The 18282-nt window shown below is 35.2% G+C and overlaps 1 protein-coding gene across 2 annotated transcripts in view; it reads left to right on the top strand.

Moving 5' to 3' along the window:
* Positions 1 to 18282, top strand: part of MIB1 (MIB E3 ubiquitin protein ligase 1) — a 147086-nt gene that overhangs the window by 60082 nt on the left and 68722 nt on the right. For both annotated transcript variants that reach the window (XM_090285744.1, XM_090285743.1), the window contains exons 9-10: positions 832 to 965; positions 6888 to 6995. In XM_090285744.1, the coding sequence (XP_090141870.1) occupies positions 832 to 965; positions 6888 to 6995 (242 nt within the window). The remainder of the gene's footprint in view (positions 1 to 831; positions 966 to 6887; positions 6996 to 18282) is intronic.

Raw genomic sequence — 18282 nt, 5'->3', positions numbered from 1 at the left:
GTGTTTATTTTTACCTCTATGTTAGATGGTGTTACAACAGACTGACTACATACAAATTAAAAACACTGGAGGGTGGTTAATATCCTTCTCTCAGGAAATGTGGTCCTGGTGCTGGTCCTCTGCCCTACTTTGTGATTTCTTTGCTTTCCAATAAGAAGATCCAAGAATTAAGTAGTAGAACTGGGCAGGTTCTCTACTGATTAGTGTTATTTAGGAAAAAAATATTTTAGGAAATGGTCTGTAAATCCCTAGTTCTTTCTTGTTTTAGTATAAACTAATCAACTGGCACCTTTGAAGTAATGTTAACTCTTAGATGTCCATTTTCAACTGAAAATATTAAATGTTAAATATTAAATGTCCCTGAGATAGTTATCCTGATATTATAGAGATTACATTTCTTTTGAATCATAATCATTGATCTGTTGATTTATTCTAAGGTCTGTAGCACTGAGCTCAAAGTCAGTGTGGTGATATGCTTAAAACCTGAAAGGGAGTTTGTATCATTATGGTAGTCCTGTTGTGATGTGTTCATTTCTAATATCTTTGGTATGACTTCCGCCTCCTGAATTATTATTATAACTATACATTTTCTGAAGTTTTAACTTGAAATACATGAATTGGAGAAAACTGGGAATACTTATGGGCTCAAATTTAATAGAGCTTTATATATATTTATATAGTAGTAATTATAACTTGCATAGTAGAAAAATAGCATTAATAATAGAAATAATAAAAAGGGAAAAGTATATATTATAGGCATATGGTTAATGCTTGTCTGTTAGGAAAGTTTGAGCTCCTCCTATATTAGCAGCTTTGTTTGATGCTTTACAGAAAGACTCTCCCAACTCTTGAAGAAATTATTTGAAACCCAAGAATCTGGTGACCTCAACGAAGAATTAGTTAAGGCTGCTGCCAATGGAGATGTTGCTAAAGTGGAAGATTTGCTAAAAAGACCAGATGTGGATGTGAGCATTTTAAAAATTATTTTGAAGCGTACACTAAAATAGAATCACATAATGAACCTTATGTTTAAATAGTTATTTAGATTTTGCTACATTACTTAAATAAGACTGTGCCACATGTACTTTAGTTCTTTCTTGTTTTTCTAAGGTGTTTTAAAGAAGACAGTAGTCATCTTTTTTCAGTGTGCATGTTAAAAAGATATTGAAATTTTCTTACTTTAATGCTGTGACGTTTTTTATTTTATGATTGACAGGATTTACATTTAGGTTTTTAAGTGGTTAGTGTCCTTTTGGGAAATTCAGTTAATTTTTTTCATGTAAATGTCATGATGCGTTTAAAATAGATTTTAGTAAAATTGTAAGCAATTTTCTATCCTTTTAAAAACACTTAATCTAAATGTTTTACCCTCCCTTCCCTGTGAAAGTTGAGTATTTCATAGTTTCTAAAGGCAGATCAGTTATAGGTCATATACTTTGTAAATCTTAATATTTATGTTGTAATCTTGCCGTTCACATAAGTCATATTTTAAATGGGCAGTTTTGGTTCTCACTTAGTCATCCATTGGCTTTGCCTTTGCTGCCATGCTGGCACCAGTATGATGTTCAGTGGCTGCCAAGGTTGTAAGTGGAGAGGTTTTGTTGCCACACCTTTGTATGTAAATATTCTAGATAGAAGCAGATCAGATCTATAATTGTAAGAAAGATATAAACATCTTACTCCTGCGAGCTCATGTAGCATTTTAGGTTTATTTGAGAGATAGTAATTGCAGCAGCACAGCAAAGTGGTTTCTTGAATATCACAAATAATTTCTTTCTGATATTAAACTACCAATGTTTTTGTGTTTAAAGTATAGTCAGACTTCTTTTATATTTGGTTAGGCAGATTTACATTTTCTTATACTTAATTTTTAAAATTATTAATTTATCTTAGTTATTTTTTAAACAATGCCATACATTCTAAAAATTAAAAAAAAAATGGTTCTACAAAATTTGTTAGGAAAAATGGCATCTCCTTCTCAACCTTATTGTCCTGCTCTTCAGAGGCAATTATTTTCACCTCTATAACCTCTTAAAAGCAAGCTTTTCATGTCAGAGGCCATTCTTCAGATGTCTGGTATTCCTTGGTTGTCTATAATAATGGTCAGTAAAAGGCTTTTGGGGAAGGTTTTGGGGTGCTTGGGTTTGTCATCTCTGGACTTCACTATAGGGTGATCTGGTCGGATGCTTTTTTGGGTAATTCTTGGGTATTGATCATTAGATCTTTTCTCTTGGGCTGGTCTGTCTCTTTAGAAAGACCTCTCCATTTTCCTGCAGGATATAAACCTGGCTGCTAACCTTATGAATATTGATTAAGGGAAGAGGGTCTGGGTTTTTAGCATTCGGCATGTAAATATTTACAAAAGAGTTCTTTTTATAGTGCTTTGTCCCACCCTTAACAGTGGTCTTGTTTTGTTATCCAGTCAGCTACTGTATGTCTTGATTGGAGCATTTAATCCATTTGGCTAGTGACTCTACCATTGTTGGAGAATAAACTTTTAAGTTTCTGTTAGTGCGAGTGTGGAGCAGCAGCTCAGCTGTGCAGAGTGGAGGAATCCAGGGATCTAAATGCTTTTTAAACAGACTGTCAGCCAGTGCTTTTGTATTTAGCACCCATCACCACATTATCCCTATGTTCAGAGGTCACCAATTCTAGCCTTTTGGGTTTCCTTGGCAAAAGCATTGCTTTCTAGGTGTTTCTCACTGCAGGTTTAGGTCTGCTATCCAGCTCTCTCTATATATATGTGTGAGTATGTCTGTGTGTGTGTGTATGTGGTTTCTATTTTACTAGTTTTGATTATCTTTGTGGATTGAAGCTTAAAAGAAACTAAAACTTTATTCTTGTTTAGTATGATACCGTAAGTGAAAATAAATACAACCCGTCCTTTAATTGAAAAGGATATACTTTATTTAAAAAAATGTTTTTTGAGGTACAGTTGTTTTGTACTATGAGTAAAAATAAATTGATATACTTTTAAAGTCTCATAATACAGAAAAAAATTTTCCAGCTCTTCTAATGGGATTTTTTTCCCCTTTAGTTTTCTTGGTTTTCATAGTATCTTCCTTTTGATTTTTAGATGTTAAGAATTCTTGAACATCTCTAATTGAAGTTTTTTATCCTTAAAGTTTTATTTTTTCTTAACGTGCTGGGTTGTAAAGTTCTTTTTAATTAAAGTATAGTTGACATGCAGTATTATATTAGTTTTGGGTGTATACCATAGTGATCTGACATTTATATACCTTATGAAGAGATCACCTTGAGAAGTTCAGTAACCATCTGTTGCTGTACAAAATTATTGTGATACTGTATTGTTGCAGATGGCAAGATTTCATTTTTTTATGGCTGAGTCATAATTTTATTGTATATATGCACCACTTCCTTATCCATTCATCTGAAGATGGACAGTTAGGCTGCTTCCATATCTTGACTATTGTAAACAATACTGCAATGAACATACTGATGCCTGTGTGTTTTTGATTTAGTTTGGGGTTTCCTCAGATAAAGACCCAGAAGTAGAATTGCCAGATCCTTTGTTGTTTCTTGTTTCAGCCTTTGTTTTACAGTTCATTTTATCTGGTGTAAGTATTGCTACTGTAGATTTTTTGTTTGTTTGTTTGATTTTATTTTCATGATTTATCTTTTTCCATCCTTTTATTTTCAGTATGGGTGTGCCTTTTGATTTGAAGCGAGTCTCTTGTAGATAGCATATGTAAGAGTCTTGTTTTGTTATCCAGTCAGCTACTTTATGTCTTGATTGGAGCATTTCATCTATTTGCATTTAAAGTATTTGGTGATAGATAGTATTAATTGCCATTTTATTAATTTTAATCTTTCTTCTCCTTCTTCTTAAAGCAGATGCTTTAAAATTTCTTGTAATACTCCTTTAGCATTTTCTTGTCTGGGAAGATATTTTTCTGTCCTTCAATTCTAAATGGTAAGTTTGCTGGGTAGAGTGAACTTGGTTGTAGGTCCTTGATTTTCATCACTTTAAATATTTCTTGCCAGTTCCTTCTGGCCTGCAGAGTTTGTGTTGGGAAATCAGCTGACAGTCTTATGGGAGCTCCCTTGTAGGCAACAAACTGCTTTTCTCTTGCTGCTTCTAAGATTCCCTCTTTTTCTTTAACTTTTGGCATTTTAATTGTGATGTGCCTTGGTGTGGGTCTCCTTGGCTTGATCTTGTTTAGTACTGTTTCCACTTCTTGTACTTGTTATATCTCTTCCCTTTATCAGGTTGGGAAAGTTCTCCGTCATTTTTTTAAATAGGTTTTCAATTTCTTGCTCTTTCTTTTCTTCTGACATCCCCCTGATGTGAATATGGTATGCCTGAAGTTGTCCCAGAGACTCCTTAAACTATTCTCATTTTGAATCTTTTTTTTTTTTTTTTTTTTTTTTTTGCTGTTCTGATTGGGTGTTTTCTACTTTTTTATTTTCCATATCTTTGATTTGATCCTTGCTTCATCTGCTCTACTATTGATTCTCTGTAATGTATTAATTTCAGTTATTTTCTTCTTCATTTATGACTAGTTCTTCTTTTATGTTTTCTAGCTCTCTTATTTTCTCTTTCTCTTTGTTGAAGTTCTTGCTAAGTTCATCTACTAGCCTTAACTTTATTGAGCATCTTTATACCCAGTATTTTGAACTCTGCATCTGGTAGATTGCTTGTCTCCATTTTGTTTAGTTCTTTATCTGGAATTTTGTTTTGTTCTATCATTTGGAACATGTTTCTTTATCTCCTCATTTGGGCTGCCTCCCTGTGTTTGTTTCTATATATTAGGTGGAGCTGCTACATCTCCCAATCTTGGTAGAGTAGCCTTATGTTGTGGGTGTCCTGTAGGGCCTAGTGACCCCTTATTGCTATTGGCACATCAGTGGATGGAATTTACACTAAGGCCAATCAGCTGTGCGGACTGACCATGACTACAGTGGAGAAGCATCTGAGCAGGGGCTGACTCCAGGCACGGAGCAGACTCACTTCAGCAGGGCTTCGGTATGCAGCGAGCCTGCCCTTTGTGTTTCTCATGGAGGTAACTGGATGGTGATCTGACGCGGCGTGAAGCTGTCCACTGGGTTGTTGGCTCTAGGGCCTCCCCAGATGTGCAGACTGAAATCATCTGCCACTTGTGCTCTGCCTAGGGACACCTGTCATAAGTTACAGAGCAATCTACAGATGGCTGCTTCTTGTGCTGGGCTTGGAGGTTCCTGGGAGAGGCCAAATTGCAAACTGAGGCTGCCAGGCCTGGAGCCACTTAGCAAAGGTATGGGGTACAGCGAGGCCAGATACTGCTTGTTTGGGATTTGTGAACCCTTGAGAGATTTTGGAAAAGTCCTGTAGCCTTTGTTTTATCGTCTCTTCTGTCTGGTGTAAGTATTACTATCTCATGAAATATCTTTTTTCTGATTTTTTACTTTCACTCTGTGTGCCTTTCTATTTGAAGTGAGGCTCATGTAGGCAGCATATGTAAGAGTCTTTTAAAAATAATTTGTTCAGCTACCTTGTATCTTTTGAATGGCATACTTAGTCCAGTTACATTTGAAGTAATTATTGATAGAAGTGTATGTATTTCCATTTTATTTGTTTCCATATTACTTTGTGATTGTTCTACTACCATTACTATATGTTTACCTTTGCCAGTGAAATTTTTACTCTTTCATTTATTTTATTAATTCTAGTTTTAGCCTTTTCTTTTCCACTAAAGTATTCTCTTTATCATTTCTTATAATGCCTATTTATTGGTGATGAACTCCTTTAGCTTTTAGTTTTCTGGGAAATTATCTTTTTCAATTCTGAATGATAACCTTTGCACGTAGAGTGTTGTTGGTTGTTGATTTTTCCCCCTTTCATCATGTTGAATATATGTGCCACTCCCTTATGTCCGCAAAGCTTCTGTTGAAAAATCAGTGTATCGTAACTTATGCACGTTCCCTTGTATGTAGCTACTTGTTTTTCTCTTGCTGCTTTTAAGATTCTCTTTAACTTTTAACAAATGTATACTTGGGCTTCCTATTGTTGGCCCTCTACTGTGCTTGCATTTGCAGGCTTTGAGTTTGTCTGGGATTCCCAAGCTTTGCCTTCTTCCTCTCTGTAAAGTAAATGAAAACTCCATCTGATTTCTCTTTTTCAAAAATGTATTGCTTTTTCTCATTTTTCGATGTTAGCTCTCTCATTCCCCATCTCTATGTTTTTTTACATTTTAAATTATTTTACTGTGTTTGTAGTGTAGTCTCAGGAGGGACAGAGTATCATCTTTAACTTTTTTATGGTTTTATGGATAAGAATACATGAAGTGGAATTAAGGTATTGCACTTAGTTTTGGGTATGTTCATGGGTAAGTTCTGCATTTACATAACATCTGAAATACAGACAAAGCTGGAAATTACTTGCTTATAGTAGAATAGTTGTATATAGCTACCCTGGTAACTCATTTATGTATATTCTCATGGTAGTTTGTTTACAGTTGGTATTTGGTTGTTGAATGGAAAATATTTACACTATAGTAGATATTTTTTCTAAAAATTTTCCATTTGCCTCATTGCTTTTCTTCATTGAAATAGGCTCTGAGATTTATTAATTCAAATAAAAGTAAATATATAAGACAAATGTAACTAACTTCTCTTCATCTCCTGCTTTCCTTTTTAACTTTGTAGATTGCTAACCGGTTCTTTTATAGCTCTTTGAACAATGGAAATTTCATTTAAAAAAATGCCTGTATTCCTTCTCTTGGTTAGAGAAAACAGTGTCTGGTGATCGGTTCTAGGGTATAAGGAACACCAATCTAAATTATTTTCATAGAATCATACAATGTGCCAAATTTAAACCTTCACTATATATATATTTTTATATATAGGCTCTTTCTGATTTGTGACATTCTTTTTTTTGTTTTAATTAGGTAAATGGACAATGTGCTGGCCACACAGCTATGCAAGCTGCTAGTCAGAATGGACATGTTGACATTTTGAAGTTACTTTTGAAACAAAATGTGGATGTTGAAGCAGAGGTAATTAAGCTTGAAAAATATTTTAAGTAAAAATGTCCCAGAAATGGTGCTTCTATATCATGAGATGGATTGTTTTCATTCTTAACATTTAATATTGACCTCTTCTGGTTAAAAAGAAAAACTTGACAAAAACAACTTGAAGCATTTCTTGTTTTTTTGTGACCCCTCAATATTCTTGGCAATTGTCCCAACTGCTTTTGGAAGCCCAGTTATGTTCACCCAAGAATTATTCTGGGAAGTTGAGAAAAGGAGAATATAAATCATGTGGGTCAAGTTTTTTCTTGACTGACAATCAGAGGGCTTTAATATGTTTTTTTTTCCCTCATAAGTGAACCAATATATTAGAATTTGTTTAGTCTTGTTGTTTCTTGACCTTAATGTGTATCCTTGAAGATTTTGCAGTGCATGTTTATCACTCTATATGTTTGTTTATGCTTAATTTAATTTTGAGTATATTCTTGTTAAGGGAAAATAAAAATTTTTTATTATCACTGGAATCTTAGTTGAGAATCTGTATGGGACATGTGAAAGATGACTTCCTTTCTTGTAATTAACTATAACCTCACTTCTAAAAAAGATAGTAGAATTACATTTCTTTCAGTCTAGTGCAATATTATTTAGGAATAATTCAAATTCTATCAAAGTTATACTTGGCAGAATATTGCAATTTTATTCAAATGAAATTCCCATCTTAATAAGGACTTGAATTTCTGAGGGCTAATTTGGTGTACCACTCTGTTTTTACTAATTAAAAAATTTTAAAGGTACACATTTAAGAAGAGAAGTCTTACATTATTTTTGCTTTTTTCCTCTCATTTTATGTATTTCAAGTTGCTGGACAGCTATTAAAGAGCTATTGGTGTTGTGGGTTAAGTATGCCATCTTTGATGCTGGAATTTATTTTCTTTTCCTTAGGAAGAGTTTACATTTTAAAATAGCATATTAGCTGTCTGTAAGGTACATGATAGTTTTATTACTGTGATTTCTTTATGAATGGGGTTATATAATTTGATTTTGTTTTTACAGTAGTAATTTTTAAGCCACATCATTCTTGGTAGTCAATTTAGGAACCCAGTGTGTGTTACAAGGTTTTTTGCTAATGTAAGAAAGACTTAATTTAAGTTTAGCATTTTGTAAATGACAGGCAGTTACTTAATTTTGTTAATGTTTTAGTTTTCCCTGTGGAATATTCCATTTTTTATTTAATGAATCTAGAAACTATAATAGCAACAACTTCTAAAATATCAAAGCCCTTCTGATTATAGCTAATAAGGCAAGAGGCTGATAAACCAAGTTTTTTTTTTTTTTTTGGCCTAATTTTGAAAAAGTATGCTTTCTTATTCAGAATTTAAATATTAAGCCTGGAAACATGGAGGCAATAATTTTGTTTTTCTAAAGATTTATTATCGACATGAGAGGTTGGCTGTTCAGAATAGGGGAACAAAGTTGGCACTGTTTTTCAAGAGTGGGTTTCTTTTTGCCTTAAACTCAAATAGAAATCAAATTGTTAGTTAATACTATAAATATGGTAATGTTGGAGTTGGAATGAGGCTCAATAGGCTAGGTATTTGTAAATAATTTATCTTTCAGTTTGAAAACTATGTCTATTACTAGAACAGGGAGATGGATGTCTACCATACTTCCTCATTTGGATTTCCATTCTGTGCATTTTCTGTTTTAAAAACCATTATAGGCAGATAGGTTAAAATATAAACACGATTTATCACCTAAGACTAAAACAAAAATTCATCAGTCTAATTTTTGTCGAATATAAGAAGTAACATTATATATTATAAACAGCAATATAGTTTGCTTAAAAGAGTGGTTTTCAGTTGGAGACTTTTTTTTAAAGTATATTTTATTGATTATATTGTTACAATAGTTCCAATTTTTTCCCCTTTGCTCCCCTCCATTCAGCAACCCCCCTCCGCCAGTAATCCTCCCCCAAGTCCATGCCCATGGGTCTTACATACAAGCTCTCCCGCTTCACCCTTTCATATATTCTTCTTCTTCTTTTTTTAAAACCAATTAATTAATTATTTTAACAATAAAAAATAACAGTCCCTCCCTCTCAGACTTAAGACCCTTTATAATCTTATAAAGGAAAATTGGCGAAGGTCTTGAGCTCCTCTAGCTGCTTCAAGCTGGACATGGTCATTGTCCTACCTACCCTTGAGTCCAGAAATCCCTAATAAGAGTGGGGGTGTGGAGGGGAGGGTGGCCTTCCCACATGGGGAAGGATTGTGCTGACTCCAGGTCAGTTGGCTGTCCCCAGACAACGGCGTGCTTGGTTTAACAGGCTGGCATCCTTGTATTCTGGGGGCAACAGATTTGGCAACATGGTTAAAAGACATCATTCACTCCATAACCACTAGATGACAAAAGGCAGATATTAATTTTTCAATGTCCCACATTAGGGAAAAGAAGGGCTTCTTTGGAGGAAGGTGTGCGAGGCACATCTCGCCTGTTCAAAACCCTTTTGCCCATTATACTTAGTTTGGGCTGAGGGAAATATTTTAGGTTTCCCCCCCTCTCAGACCTCTGGGCCCTTTTGGTCCAAGCCCTTAGGATAGAAAAGAAAAACCAGTTTTAAAGTGAAGCCCACAGACCACCCCGTTCTTTACCAACCCAGCCACTTAGTTCAGCCAAACCATTGAGTCTCAGGAGGCAGCAATGCAGACAGGATTAAGTGAGGCCTATATGTACAGACAATCATTCAGGTAATGAGATCATAGGCTTATGCCCTTTGAAAACAGAAAACACATGTTAATTTATGTAACATAACCCACGAAGGAGTCTCTAATTCTGTGACACTGTCTTATTGGAAAGGCATCCAGTTGCAAGGCGTCTGACATTCTTCTTGCCTGTAAATTAAACATCTTTGATGATACCACAGACATAGTTTAACTTTCAAAGGAAGACAGATTTTAAATGAAGAGAAACTTTAAAGACGGTTAGCTGCACTACTTTATAGTCTACCACTGATCATTGTGATTTTCCTTCAATAACGATTTTTCTCCCTAAGACTACCCTCCTTGTCATTAAAGGGACTGCATTAAGTCCATTTTTAATTTATCCTGTTCATTTGCATAAACACAACAAGAGCAGCAAATGATCACTTATGATCTTTAGTTCTGCTTTGCTGGAACTTACACAAGGAACATTTAGGGTGACCTTCACTCTGCCCGTCAGGGCACAGAAGCTGAGCCACATACCTGGCATTCAGCCTTACCTGTACACACCTGTTTTTTCCAAGTCCCTCTGGTTTTCCAGTGTGCCTAAGGTCCCTTCTAGCCATCTTTTAGGAAAACAACCTCCATTCCTTCCCTGGATGGAGACATTTTTGATTGTCACAATTTGTTGTGGGGGTTGGAGGAGTACTTCTGTAATCTAGTGGGTAGAAAGTATGGATGCTACTAAACATCCTGCAGGTCACAGGACAGCTCCCACAATAAATGCCAATAGTGCTAAAGTTGAGAAACCCTTGTTTAAAAGATGGAGAAAATAGTTAATTTTATAAATGCACTTAAATTTGTGATTCATCACTTGCCAGCTTGTTTATAAAGTGATCTGTAATTGTTAAAAATTTTATTATTCCTGGAAATTTTATACATTTATAGAAGTCGAATAGTATAACATGTCTTATGTAATCAATACCCCAGTTCAATTATTTTTTATGGCCAGTTTGTCTTATCTCTACCCCTTACCCTCACTCCTCCACCGAATTATATTGAAGCAGATACACATTTCATCTGTAAATATTTTAGTGTGGATTCTAAAAGATAAGTGGTCTTAAAAAAAAAAGTTATTGCACCTTTAATATCCCTAAAAACAATTGTTAGGATCTTAGAAAATCTTAATTTTATTAAAAGTTTTGAGGTTAGCTGAAAAACATAAAGAGTATAAATAATATGTTTTTTTCCTCCAGTTGTCTCACTCTGTAATTTTTAAAAATTCCATGAGGAAGTAGACTCAAGATAGTAGAAATCTGGGGTTGCAAACTGTAGCTCACAGGCCAAATCCAGACCTCCATTTGTGTGCTATAATATTATTGGAACACAATACACTCATTTATTTAGTATGGGTGCTTTTGTGCTAAAACTGCAGAATTGAATAGTTGTATAATTGTGACAAGAAACTACATGGCCTGTAAAACCTAAATTATTTACTTTCTGTCCCTTCACAGAAAAGTTTGCCGACCCCTAGTATAAATGATTATTGCAGTTTTTTCAATTGTTTTAAGCTGTTATCAGATAAATTATTTCGTCTGTGTCACACCTTTTGAATATGTGATAAGATACATTTTCTTTTTTACTATTGTGGAAAATGCAAAGAGCTATTTTGGAAATTTGGTTATCTCCATGTATTACAGTAGGACTACATTCTGTTTCCTTCTTAATGTATAGGTAAAGGCACCAAGGACTGTGAAACGTTAAGTATGTTGATATAGGTGAGCTAATTTTGGATCCTTCAGGAACTCAGTATTTTTTTTCCTATTGATGAAATATAACGGTAAAGTGTGGAGGTGTGAATGGAAGACCAGTTTGAAAAAGTGTGTCCTTTACAATAAGTTTTCAAATATATAGTAAAGTTATCAGGAAATTTGGGGTGGTTTTATTAGTTAAGGTTAATGAAAACTGTTTTAAATGGAGAGGATTAATAGTATGGAGCAATACTAGATTTTAGTCAAAAAACCCATTTGGTATTGGACAAAAAGTTTATATAAGCTCCATTTTTCTCATTTATGATAATAACTTTAAAGGATTGGGACACTCAGTTAGGGAAATAATAATATACAATTTATAGTATACAACACTATGGGAACTTTTAACGTGTTGTTATTACTTGTATCTGAGCATTCCTATTAAACACTTATTTCCAACTGGTGGAAGTTAGTAGAAACAGATGCTAATTCTGTCTGATTCTGCTTATCTAGGTAATAAAAACAGAGTTGTAGAAAATTTTTATTTAACTGAAAAGCCGTGAAAGAATGAACAAGTGGACTTCAAGATTAGTCAATTTAAGGAAATTCTTTTCTGAAAACAACTTAGGACTCAGAAGAATAACCTCCAAAATGGCCCTAGGAATTGTTATACATAGTTCCTTGGGATGTATGCTAATTCAAATTATAGCCAGAGCAATAAGGCTAAAAAAAAAAAAAAAAAAAAAAAGTAATAAAAAACATTCACATTTGAAAGAAGTGAAATTATCTCTGCAGATAATATAATTTTACATCTTGAAAACCCTAAAGATTACACACACAGAGACACACACAACCTTTTAGAACTAAAGAAGAAATTTAACGAGGTAGCAGGATACAGTCAGCTCACAGAGGTCAGTTGCTGTTCTGTACACTATCAATGAACGATCTGTAGAAGATGTTAAGAAAACTATTCCATTTACTATAGCACCAAAAAAAAAAAAAAATTCTTAGGAATTAATTTAACCAAGGAGACGAAAAACTTGTACAATGAAAATTATAAATTATTGCTGAAAGAAATCAAAGAAGACATAAGTAAGTAGAAACATATTTGAACTTCTGGCCAAGATGGAGGCATAAGTAGACATGCTTTGCCTCCTTCCACAACTATAAGAAGGATTATATCTACCTGAAAACAGGAACCGACCAGAACTATCAGAAAATTGAACTGCATGGAAGTCCAACAAACAAAGATACAAAGAAGCAGTACTCATCCAGGTAGATAGGAGGGATGGAGCTGGGGTGGAGAGGACGCAATGTGGCAGCTGTGGTGGTGGCAGCAAGGCAGTGGCTGTGGCCAGCCAGTTGAAAGAGCTGCCACACATTATAAAAGCCAGGAGGGAACCTGAGGAGCAATACCAGTCCCAGACCACGCAGCTGACAGTTCCAGCACTGGGAAAATAAGGCCTTATTGCTTCTGACTGTGAAAACAAGTGGCAGTTGGGGTGGTGGTCCTAGAATGTCCGCAAATCCACCCACTCTGGGAACCATCATGAGGGCAATAGCTAGAGAGGTGCCAGTTGCATATGGAAAGCAGGTGAAGTGGTGGAAAGGGGCAAGTGCTGAGCAAGTGGCATTGTTCCCTCTCTGACCCCTCCCCCACATATAGCACCACATAGTGGTGAAATGGGTCCTCCCTAATACCTAAGGCTCCACCCCTTACAATGTAACAGGTGCAACAGCTCTACCTAAGACGCAGGGGCAAACACAGGAGGCTGTCAAGTTGAGGAGACAAAGACATATGGCCCAAAAGAGGGAGCAGATCAAGGCTTCAGAGGGAGAACTAAGTGATGAGGAGATAGCCAAGCTAACAGGTGCAGAGTTCAAAACACTGGTGATAACAATGCTCACACACATAACAGACATGATTGAGTATGGCAAATGCATAAGGGAAGAAGTGAAGGCTATACTAAGTGAAATGAAGAAAAATCCACATGAAACCAAAGGTGAAGGGAAGGAAGCTGGGGTTCAGATCAACAAATTGGAACATAAGGAAGAAATAAACAGTCAACCAGTACAGAATGAAGAAACAAGAATTGAAAAAAATGAGGGGCTTAGGAACCTCTAGGACAGCTTTAAACATGCCAGCATCTCAATCATAGGGATGCCAGAAAGAGAAAAGGAAGAACAAGAAATTGCAAACTTACTTGAAAAAAATAATGAAGGAAAACTTTATTAATTTGGCTAAGGAAATAGACATACAAGTCCAGGAAGCACAGAGAGTTCCAAAAAAGCTATACACAAAGAGGACCACACCAAGACACATCATACTTAAAATGCCAAAGGTTAAAGATAATGAGAGAATCTTAAAAGCAGCAAGAGAAAAGCATAGTTACCTACAAAGGAGTACCCATAAGGGTATCAGCTGATTTCTCAAAAGAAACTTTATAGGCAAGAAGGATTCCAAGTGATGAAAAGCAAGGACCTACAACCAAGATTACTCTATCCAGCAAAGCTATCATTTAGCATGGAAGGGCAGATAAAGTACTTCTCAGATTACGTAAAGCTAGAGGTTTATCATCACCAAGCCCTTATGATATGAAATGCTAAAGGGAATCCTGTAAGAAATAGCAAGAGATCAGAACGATGAACACTAAAATGGCAATAAATTTACAGCTATCAATAATTGAATTCAAATAAGCAAACAAGCAGAACAGGTACAGAATCATAAACAGGGAGGTCATTTGGAGAGTTATCAGTTGGGAGGGAGAAAGAAGAGAATGGAGGAAAAGGTGCAGGGATTAAGAAGCATCATTAGTAGGTACAAAATAGGGTGATGTCAAGAACAGTATAGGAAATGGAGAAGCTGAAGAACTTATATGCACAACCCGTAGACATGAACTAAGGGAAGATTGCTAGAGGGGGTGGAGGGGGACATGGGGGGAAAATTAGGATAACTGTAATAGCATAATCAATAAAGTATATTTAAAAGATAAAATAAAATTACAAATGGCCCACAAGTACATTAAAAGATGCCGAACATCCCAAATCATTAGGTACATGCCATTAAAAATGGACAGAGGACCCAGATAGACACTTTTCGAAAGAGAACATACAGATGACCAATAAACATGTAAAAAGATGCTCAACTTCTCTGATCATCAGAGAAATGCAAATTAAAACCCCAATGAGCTTTCACCTCACACGTGTCAGATTGGTTATTGTCAATAAATCAACAAACAACAAGTGTTAGCAAGGATATAGAGAAAAGGGAGCCCTTATGCACTGTTGGGAGGAATGAAAATTGGTGTAGCCCCTATGGAAAACAGAATGGAGGGTCCTCAAAAAAAATAAAAAATGGAGCTAGCTACCTTATGATCCAGTGATCCCACCTCTGGGTATATATCTGAAGAAACCCAAAACACTAATTTGAAAAGGTATGTGCACCCCTATGTTCATTGCAGCGTTATTTACAATAGCCACACTATGGAAGCAACCCAAGTGTCTGTAAACAGACAAGTGAGTAAAAAAGTGGTGGTATCTTTACACAGTGGAATATTACTTGGCCCTAAAAATGAGTGAAAGTTAAATAAGGCAGTCACAGAAAGACAAATAACATGATTTCTCTTATATGTGGAATCTAAAGAACAAAATAAAGAAAATAGATAACAGACTCATAGATACAAAAGACAGACTGATGTTTGCAAGAGGCGATGGGGTTCAGGGGACTGAGGAAAAAAGGTGAAGGGATTGAGATGTACAGACTGATAGTTGCAAAATAGTCACAGGGATATAAAGGACAGCATAGGGAATATAGTAAATGATATTGTAATAACTGTATGGTGCCAACTGAGTACTGGAAATATCTGGGAAACACTTTATAAAGTATATGATTGTCTAATCAGTATGCTGTACACCTGAAACTAATACAAAATAATATTAAATGTATACTATAATTGAAAATAAAAATTTTTTAAAAGTTTTGTTCTTTATATAGTAGAGTTACATCAAAGGGTTTTAAACATAAACTTTGTGTATTATGCAGAGAATTTTGTCTGTTGTGTGAAGAGTAGATTGGAATGGGCATAAAGTGGCGGCAGGGTGAGCTACGGCAATAGGTCAGGTGAATGAGAAGGAAAGCCTGAATTAGTGATAGAATTGGAGAAGAGACAATAGATATGAGCATAACTTGAGTAAAAACCATAGAATTTGGTGCTTGTATATAGGGGCTCAAGGAAACGAAAGTAGGTAAGCAGACCTAAAGATATTGTTCCTGTTAAGCTTATGGTCTGTGGTTCTATCAGCTAAGGTAGGAAAGACTGGAACAAGAGCAGGTTTGGGAGGGTTGAGAGGACCAAGAGGTAGAAAGAACCACAATCAGTTTTGGATTTAATTTGAAGCCCCTTCACAAATCCATCTAGGTAACCTTAGGAGGTCAGCTATACCATTGTTCCTCAAGATCTTGCTTGGTGCCAGTATCAGAGACAGGATAACGAGCTATATGTTTTAGTTATATTTGGAATACTTAAGATGAATTCAGAAGAAAGCCATCAAAATCTTTAAGTTAAGATCTTTATACAACTGAAGTTTTCTAAACTAGAAAGGAAACTTGGAAGTAAATTTAATTGTTTCCCAGTATGTGTATGTATTTTCCAAATTCTTTAAATTTTTATTTGTATTTCCTTTTGATATATATATTAGAGTTTTAAATTTTATAGTTTTTTTTTTACATAAATTGTTGATGGCACCTGCATAAAAGTTTCAATAGCAGTTTTCTAACTACCATAAATATATGATACAATTCATAGTTTCTGTTTTTATTCAGTGAGTGTTAGTGGATTGATTTTCTTTCTAATGGAAGGAGTACCAATAGCTAGACTTAAAATATATAATAGAAAATCCAGATTGGAGTAAGATCTTAAATCTAAGATTCTGAAATATTGAAATATGTTACTAGACAAATTAGTGATGTACATGCATAAAAACAATTTTTTGTAAGAAACATCTTTTTTCCTGAGGTGTTTAAATATAATGATGCTCAGAGGCACATGTTTTGAATCTTATATTTTTCATGTGATGTTTGCCAGTTTCTTTATGCTCAAAGTAGACATGTCACAAAAACTCCTAACCTGGTTTAGCTGGATTATCAGTAAAGTAGAAGTACTTCTGAGTTGTGGTTTGCTAACTTTTCAAGAACGATTGTCAGATCTCCGTGAACTCCTGCATGAGCAGTTTTGCTTTTAATATCTGCTTGAGAAAATAGGCAAAGACCAAAAACTATTTTGAATTCAGCAACTATGTTGAATGAACTGTTTATTTCTTTTAAATGTATTATCACAACAGCACTTATCTGTGTTAACTTTGAAAAGTACTTCAAATGATGCCAAGTAATAGATTTTCAAATGACTGGCAAAAGTTTGTCCACCAGGGACCAGGATCATGTCTTGGGAACAACTGGAGAAAGACTCAGAGCTTGCTTACTTGGTGTTAAAATTTGACTATGGAATAGAGACAATACCCTTATAATACCCCTCTCCATCTGCATCTAGCAGTGTAACGAGACTTCTTTTCCGTATGGGTTGTGTGTGTGTAATCTTCTTGGGCAGGACAGACATTTTTTCTCTTTAAAAAGTTGTTACATTTAAAAAAATTTAAGCAATTGCTTCTTTGTCTACCTCTCATCTCAGAAATATGCCTGTTACAGAAGGTGAGACATACTTACTAGATTCCTCTGAAATAGTTTTGGAATTTCTGATGTATGAAATTATACTGGTTTGTGTTGCATTTTTATCTTTTAAAATGATACTTAACTTTTTTTTCTCTTGAGTATACAGAAAAAGTATATGCTCACCAACTAGAGCTAACCAGTGTTAACACGTTGATATATTTCTCCCCTTAAAGCTAATTGAAAGAATTCTTTCTTCTTTTTTTTTTAAATCACAACTAATTTTAGTGTAATTTTTATGTCCTGAAAAGGTCTTTGTAAAATTTTTAAGTGGAAAAAAGTTTGTATAGTCGTATTATATGTCAACATTTTCCTAATATTGGCTTACTGCCATGGCTCATAAATTATTTAAGGGTAATGAAGAATCAAACTACTTCTTTTTAAAAAAGATTTTATCTACTTAACTTTTAGAGAGAGGGGAAGGGAGGGAGAAAGAGAGGGAAAGAAACATCAGTGTGTGGTTGCCTCTCGTGTGCCCCCGACTGGCACCTGGCCTGCAACCCAGGCATGTGTCCTGACTGGAAATCGAACCAGTGACCCTTTGGATTGCAGGCGGGAGCTCAATCCACTGAACCACACCAGCCAGGGCTCAAACTACAGTAGTCCCTCTCTATATTGCAGTTCACTTATTGTGGCCTCACTGTATCGCGGGGTTTTAAAAAATATTACATTTAATTATTACCGCGGGTTTTTCGCTATATCGCGGGATTTCGCGGTACTTTATACATATGTTGTTAAAGTTACGTAGGTTTAAGAATGTAGAATATGTTTAAGAACATAAGTAGTGTTTGTAAAAGTGTGGAAAAGGTTAATTAGAGACTGGGAATGGTTTGTAAGTGTGTGGGAAGGATTTATAAAGCCTTACAAAATATATAAATACTAAAATGTAAGGTTCCTACTTTGTGGATCTTCACCTATTGCGGGGGGGCCTAGAATGTAATACCCGTGATAAGTGAGGGAATACTGTACTTCCGATGTGACTGCTGGTCCAATATATGTCTGTTACAATATATATGGGTAGGCAAAAGTAGGTTTATAGTGGTAATACAAAGAGTACAGTTGTTTCCCATACTCCCAGCTGTAAACTTTTGCCCACCCTTGTATTGATCCAGGATTCATCATTTATTTTGGGGGTTAATCAC

This window comes from Furipterus horrens, unplaced genomic scaffold (assembly GCF_987537825.1).
Source record: "Furipterus horrens unplaced genomic scaffold, mFurHor1.1.pri manual_scaffold_8, whole genome shotgun sequence".
Classification (NCBI taxonomy): domain Eukaryota; kingdom Metazoa; phylum Chordata; class Mammalia; order Chiroptera; family Furipteridae; genus Furipterus; species Furipterus horrens.
This window is presented reverse-complemented; position numbering and strand designations above follow the sequence as displayed.